Here is a 7,452-nt window from a genome sequence, read left to right on the forward strand (position 1 = left end):
TTTGATAACACCCCTTAAAAGGAACTTAGAGGTTCCAGACACTTTTGTGAATTGGTCTGGTGATGCCAAGCTAATACAATGTTAACATGTTAGTCCATGTAGGGTCCAGTTTAAAACTAGTTACAATGTAGATCATCCAGGGGATAGGTTTCTTCATTCCAAACTAGACATAATCTGTGTCTGGGAAACCAGTCATGTTTGTGTCTCCTACAGGGAAGTGTCTGTCCTGAATGGACATTGGATCATAGTGGTGAGTTGGAAAATTGTTGCAAAACATACTTTCTGTTGTTCCGTGTAATATCAGTCCTTGAAATACTAGGGCATTCGGGCAATGACCCCTTCTGCTGTTGACATTATCCCAGGAGACCTAAGCAAAGGGGTAGTGGACTGGTGGACTAACACACCCTTGTTACACTCCCTCCATAGTATGACCTACAGGATATCTGTGCTACTGAACTTATTTCACCTTACGTACTTCGGAAGTGACTGTATTTATACATGTATGTGGTGTATCTGAAACTGAGTACTGAAAATATGCACAAATAAAGCCTACAGTGTCCTGTCTTTGACACAAATAAGTATTTTATCATTTCTAACAAGGCAATACTGGCTACTTCTGAATAGCTTTTTCCAGTTATTCATATGACTGGTTTGTAAGTTTATTTAACTTGAGTCATTTCTGCTGTGCTCCACCCTCTCATGCATAGGCTATCGTGCGAGACAGCATGACTGCATAAGCGCAGGCGGCAGGCTCGTGTATCTGTCCCGAGCACAGGGGAGTGGGGTGGCGTCGCGTCATATCGCCCGCCTCGTTCTTATTGGCTGACTCAGCTCACCCGACACAGCTGTGATTGTTTTCTGCAGAGGAAGCTTGTGTCAGGAATTAGGTCTGCGGCCAGGAACGAAATAGCAGGTTTTTTTGCTTACCACTCAAACGATGATGTGACCAAACAACGTGAGATTTATAGGGCAAAGAAGAGCTCACACCATAATCATTTCCGAAGGTGCGAATAAGGAGGGTCGACCATCGCTGAATCAGACAGTGAAGACGTCTGAAGACCAAGGTAACAAATGGTTCTATTATTTTTGTCATCTAGCCTACTCCAATATCATCAAGTTGAAATGTTTGTGGTAAATATGCCTGATAAAACTGTCTTTACTTTAATATAGCCTATTATTGCGGCTTCGTCTGTATGTTGTGTGTTTAGGAATATCGTATGTATTTCTAACGTTGTTGCCATACAGCTCACAACTCGACGTGAGTGCCGCCGTGGCAGGATATGGTGATCTACAATGCAGTTTAACCGATATCATGTTTTTCAGTTCAAAAGTGCCAAATGCCAAGACTCGAAGACCACTGTTGGAGCTGCTCCTGTGCATCAAGGCTAGAATCTACCAAGAATTTATCAGGAGCAAACTGGGTCGCATCAAAGGCCGAAGAAATGATGTCCATAATAACGTCAGTACTCAGCAATGCCTACGGGTCTCTACATAACGTCAGAACAACAAACTTGATTCGGCGGGGTCTCGTCCTTTTCACCGTTGGAGTATTTCTTGCATTGGTGTTGAACTTGCTGCAAGTACAAAGAAATGTCACGTTGTTTCCTGAAGAGGTGATGACAACTTTGTTCTCATCTGCCTGGTGGATCCCCCCTTGCTGTGGCACAGCGGCTGGTAAGTAGCTTGACACATCACATCAGATCACCATAAGCATTTATAGTTATTTTGTATGCATGAGAATGAATGAGTTAGACGTTGATCATAAGTTGTCTACTTATTTGGTCAATGGAATGTCGGGGGAGGGGGATGGGCGCGACCAGCAGCTTGCCAGATATGGTGGTCTTTGTGGCCATTCACTTTCATACTGATTAGCTAAACAAAAGTCAGCTAGGGAAATCGTCTATGTTTGTTGTTATCGGTTATGTAAGTGTTCTCGCAAGCCATATTGATGTGTGTTTTTGTTTGGGAACGTACAGTAGTGTTTCAATAGTCAACCAATAGGCTTCCATAGAAACAGCCGGACATGGTGGGCTGTGCTGCTCTTTGAATGGCTGTTCTCATAACGGGTGAGCTTTACAGGCCAATCCGGCTGCAGATTGCGTCTATTGCCTCAGCGCGGCTATGCAGTGCAAACAGAGCTGCAGCCCAGAGGACACAACTTTGTCTTTAAAAAAGGGTTAAGAATAATAATTAAAAGTACGTTGTAAGATAATTATTCAACATTACATAAGTGTTGCTCCTTATCAAAGGCGTTGAATTAATTTGGGTTGTCTAAATGTTTTTTACTTGCGATGTTTTGGTTTAGCTGCAGACTTTTGTAAACAAGATATTTATTTGTTTTTCTGTGGAGGAAATTCCTTGGGAGTCTTTGTTGCTACTTTAATTTAGGATTTATGTAGTAAGGCAAAATACAATAGGGTTAGAATTAGTTCTGTTCTATCACGTGCTATGGTGTCCCCTCGGGGGCTCAACGCTGCACCTCCCAGGCCTGTGACGCAGTCTGCAGACACACTTCCCCCACAACTTGTGATTGGCTGCTGCCTGAAACATGCCACTGCTTAGAAAGAGAAACAAGGAAGTCATGTGCGGTAGAAATTAAATAAATAACTATTGTCCAACCCCTCCCCCACATTGTCGTGCTCTCATCCACCAAGGTTGAACCTGCAAAATAGCAAACTATTTAAGAAATGAACGTCTGAGAATAGTTCAAAGATATTTGTATTTTTTTTATTTTAAGTCATTGAATGTGAATGCCCAGCATGTGCAAATAATTAGTTATGGTATCAAAGTAATGACACAACAATATTGTGCATTCATTTAAAACATGTTTTTAAAGCCATGTTCATTTCCTTTCACAGCTGTTGTTGGCCTGTTGTATCCCTGCATAGACAGCCATCTTGGAGAGCCTCACAAGTTCAAAAGGGAGTGGGCCAGCGTCATGAGGTGCATCGCAGTGTTTGTCGGCATCAACCACGCCAGTGCTGTATCCTTACCTTCCACGAATTGGAAATGTTGAAAGCGTGCATACCATATACTCATTGTTTGGTCACAACAAAGTAGCAGCAGGTATCCTGATATGTAGCATATCCTTTTTAGGATGCCCAAACCTAGTGGCCATGTGAACTCTACAAATACAGTTGGGTTGATATTTTACGTGTCAGTAATGTTCCCCAAATCAGGTCTGTGATTATGAGCTCTTAGACAAACAAATGATCAACCCACGGCAATACCAGACTTATCTATGTCCCTTAACTGACGGTCATCACAGAAACTTGACTTTGCCAATAACGTGCAGCTGTCTCTCACCCTTGCGGCCCTGTCCCTGGGCCTGTGGTGGACGTTTGACCGCTCGAGGAGCGGCTTTGGCCTGGGCATCACCACTGCCTTCCTGGCCACTGTCATCACCCAGCTGCTGGTCTACAATGGTGTTTATCAGTAAGTCAGCAGAAGAAGACTTTGTTTTATTTTGTTCTCGTCTTCCTCGATTGAAGCATATTCCACTGGTGTGGTCAATGTTACACGCGTATGCCCTGTATGTTCACAAGGATTTACCGATGCCCACTATAAAATGAACAGAGAAACATGGGTGGGGGACAGCAAAGGGAGAAGGTGGGAGTACACTGACAGAATGCCCACTACTTCATGCTAGACTACACTGCTGTGTGCTAAATCATCTGCTAGCTGCACTATAGCAAGTGGGACATCTGTTTGGTTAGTTTATAGATACTGAGGTAATCATTGTGAAGCAACCAGTAAAGAAGCGAGTCAGTCTGAGATGAGGATACGCACCCTTGACGATGAGGTAGGTATCCCGTTGTGAATAAGCCTCCCTCAGCCCCACCACCTCCTCTCACCTTGATTGCATCAAGGAGAGCTGACAGCTGAGACATGAAAATGAACGCAATTATTTCCCCCTGATCCCGAGTCCCATGTGTCTTGAGGACCCAATTATCAGCCCCCGTACCTGCCTGAGTGGCACGTCTTCAGTAACATCCTGCCGAGAGGCAGCGCACTGTTGCTCCAGAGAGGGCCTCACAAAGAACTGTTCAAAAGGCTGCTGCTGCTCATGTTGACTGAAGGAGTGTAGGGAGGCAGAAGGATTTAGGAATTAAGAGACACACACACATGAGCGCACAAGCAACGATCAGTCTTTTAAAATGCCTACGTTCCCATGCTTTCTGTAAGGGGTTGTCTTTGCGTATATCTAATTTGAAAGGATGTTAGACTATTGGAACAGGCAATCTAACTCAACCTGCTGGTGGATCTCTTCTCTTGCAGGTACACATCCCCAGATTTCCTGTATGTACGGTCCTGGCTCCCATGCATATTCTTCTCTGGGGGAGTGACTGTTGGTAACATTGGACGGCAGCTAGCAATGGTAAGACCTGAAACCATGACTTCAGGGACAAGTCCATCTTGTGCCAGTAGTGCCAATTCAGAGTTCATGTACATCAAATTGTCCTACAGGGAGAAAATAAGGGTGTGCTAAACATTTTGGTTGAAATCAAAATGACTTTTTGCAAGGAAGCCAAGGCTAATAGTCCAAAACACAGTCTCCGCTTTTTTCTCTTCTCCATGTTCGTTTCTCTACTTGAAGCTGCCTTGTGTTAATATAAACTCCATTCAGAACACGCCTCAATCTCTTTTAAAGTTCCTGTCTGAATCGCACCAGTTTTTCCTTTGGACTCCAGGAGAGCGTGAAAGCAGATTAGGCGTGTTGTTTTCCCATACTGGCGAGCCAGTCACTTGAGCTGACCAGAGGGTCGCCTGTTGTTGTTGTTGTTGTTATTGTTTGTGAAGAAGTTGGGAATGCTGGCACAAGTCCTTGTTTGCTCTCCCTGAATAAATATTTTCTCCCTCCCCAGCTCATAATTTCTGTATGAGGGATTAAGACGTGGTTACATTTTACCAATGTGTCGTTGTCCTTTTAGTTCAGCATCAGCGATTTCCTGGATAGTTCTTGGCCTAGTGGCTTTTAAGTTAAACATTTAAAGAAGATCTTTGTCGTCTTTCAGCCTTTCCTCATCGGTCTGATGATGAAGAGTTGGTACTGTGGTTGACTGCAAAGGCATGGACAGAAAAGGAACTGAAAGATCCCACTTCCTCTTATGAATGCACACCCATGAGTGGACCGGGGGGGGGGTCATTCTGGATTTTTTTTTTTAAACCTTATTATTATTATTATTATTATGAGTTCATGGCAGCAGAAAGGACAGAGAGGACTATGATGAAGTGACCTCCTATATTGTCCGACAGGACTATTTCGAGAGCTGTCTCCATAGTCTGTCCATAACTGTAGGCCGATCCCTCGCTCTGTCTCTCATTTCAGTGTGAATTCTTAGTGCAATGTATAGCATTAAGGATGTCATTCACTAACGTCACGATCATCCCCTTTTCTTGGCCAGGGCGGTGGTGAGAAGTCCCACATGGACTGAGGAAGTGGAGCTAAACAGTGGAACGCCAAGAACATGCAGATGGTCAGGAGGAAGAGAGATTTCTGAGGAGAAGACAAGAAACAGCAGCCCACGTCATACTGTTGACTACTTCGCAACAAACAAACACTGTCCAGAAAACCTCCAAGTAACTCTGATGTGCCATTACTTCTGGACCCCCTTGTGGCCAAAATATGTTCTCCTGCCACTCCTCTACAAAGCATTAGCTATTACACCCTTACATTATGATAGCAGGCAGATATTGTCCTGCCCTCCCCAGTCATTTGAACTTTTGAAGTGAAACGTTGAATGGTTTCAGTTTTACAGTGTGAGAGTGAGCCATGTAGCTTTTCTTTTTTTGCATGGTGAGAGAGAGAGCGAGAGAGAGCGAGAGAGAGCGAGAGAGAGCGAGCGAGAGAGAGCGAGAGAGAGCGAGAGAGAGCGAGCGAGAGTGTGTGTGTGGATGCGTGTCGGTCTTAACTGATAAAAGTAAGAAAAATAGGGGTGCTACAATGTTGGCTTTTTTGTTGTTTTTGCCTGGATTTTAAAGCAATCATAAAAAGGGAAATGTTAGAGTGGTGAGCAAAAATATCAAGGAAGTGTTTGTATATATTGTGTATGGAGACTGTAGGCCTGAATTGGAGTTTTGTATGTTCCCATTTGTAACGAACCAAAATGAGTATTTATTTATTGAGATGAGAAATGGATTGAGCCAACACCTGTGACCCAAAACCAAATGCACATGCCATCACTGATGACAGAACCATGTTTTGAATGTATCAGAATGATATTACGCCCTGAAGATATTGGTCCTACTGCTGTATTCCAGCAAAATCTGGTCCTAATGGATCCTAGTCCCACAGCAGTGAAATCTATCATTTAAAAAATGCATACAGTTGATTAGGTGTAAAAGTGTACTTAATTATTTACTTGGATTAATATCCCCCCCTCCACACATGCACACCCTCAAGTGATTGTTAGAAGTCTCAAGCAAAATCATACTTTTGAATGGGATGTTTAAAAGTATAATGATTGGGAACATGCGTCCTTCGAGAGAGACAGGATGGGATATTTTTACTTCAGCCTCAAAGATTTGCAATCTGTGATTGCCTTTGTATTATAGAAATGAGTGCGTTTGTCACTATACCATTTTAGTTTTACTACCTGTACATATTTAATTATATATTGCTCACAAGTATAATTGCTTTCTCTATATAATCAGACAGGTGTTACCGTAGATATCCAGTTTGGGGTTCTGTAGAGGAATAAAGTGCAATCCGATCTATACAAGAGCTGACTATTTTTCTTATTTATTATTTCTGGCTATGTTTAGAGATAGTTTCATGGAACCATAATGCAGTGTGTGTATTTGAAATGAGCAATAACATCAATGTTTTTGTATACCAAGTCAACAGATGACTTGCCTTTCAAGACTGTACACCAATGACTACTCTCGCTAGAGGGAGAATACAAAAAAACCCACATTGTGACAAACTGTTTGTAAAATATTATGTATCTTAGATACATGACCAAGTGATTAAAACGGATATTTAAAGAACTTAGTTGTTCAAATGATCTTTAAGATCGGGTAACACCTGAGTCTTGGGATTTGGAGGATTTCAGACATGCTAGAAAACAAGAGAACATATTATCAAAGCTGGTGAAGCACCTATTGTCTCATTGTGTCAAGAAGTGTGTGTATATTTCAACTGTGTATTATTTTTACGACCTTAAAGTGAAAATAAAAAACTGAAAACACGTGAGGATGTGTCTCACCTTAAAGCCCACTTATGGGCCCCTGCATGATTTGTAGAAAACTTAACAGAAACATTTGACATGTATTAACCCCAAGCCCTCATGTCTTCTCAAGGACAGGATTACCGGTATTCAGAAAACAGTAACACATTTTAATCAACCATCCAATCTCTTGTGTCTAATTTTAAGTGTTGTGCAATGATCTTGGGGGAAACATTCTGGTCTAAGAACAGATAAAAGAAAGACTAGTTTACAAAGTGTAAAA

At 42.4% G+C, this 7,452-nt stretch overlaps 1 protein-coding gene across 2 annotated transcripts; it reads left to right on the top strand.

Annotated features, from left to right (window-relative positions):
* The first annotated feature begins 828 nt into the window (after positions 1 to 828).
* Positions 829 to 7,190, top strand: insig1 (insulin induced gene 1). 2 transcript variants are annotated; one of them, XM_062479562.1, is made up of 6 exons: positions 829 to 1,064; positions 1,324 to 1,674; positions 2,859 to 2,983; positions 3,269 to 3,435; positions 4,279 to 4,397; positions 4,619 to 5,119. In XM_062479562.1, exons 2-6 carry the CDS (start codon positions 1,338 to 1,340, stop codon positions 4,660 to 4,662), a joined length of 792 nt encoding a protein of 263 aa, XP_062335546.1. In that variant the 5' UTR covers positions 829 to 1,064; positions 1,324 to 1,337; the 3' UTR covers positions 4,663 to 5,119. The 2 variants fall into 2 exon arrangements, with proteins under 2 accessions (XP_062335546.1, XP_062335547.1); XM_062479563.1 differs by lacking the exon at positions 4,619 to 5,119 and adding an exon at positions 5,406 to 7,190 and having other exon boundaries at positions 831 to 1,064; positions 4,279 to 4,378.
* Positions 7,191 to 7,452: the final 262 nt, after the last annotated feature.

This window comes from Osmerus eperlanus, chromosome 15, assembly GCF_963692335.1.
Source record: "Osmerus eperlanus chromosome 15, fOsmEpe2.1, whole genome shotgun sequence".
NCBI lineage: Eukaryota > Metazoa > Chordata > Actinopteri > Osmeriformes > Osmeridae > Osmerus > Osmerus eperlanus.

Coding starts and splice junctions, on each gene's coding strand:
- insig1 (XM_062479562.1), top strand. CDS start 1,338: ATGCCAAGACTCGAAGACCACTGTTGGAGCTGCTCCTGTGCATCAAGG. Junction 2,984..3,268: donor GCATCAACCACGCCAGTGCT/GTATCCTTACCT, acceptor CGGTCATCACAG/AAACTTGACTTTGCCAATAA. Junction 3,436..4,278: donor GTCTACAATGGTGTTTATCA/GTAAGTCAGCAG, acceptor CTTCTCTTGCAG/GTACACATCCCCAGATTTCC.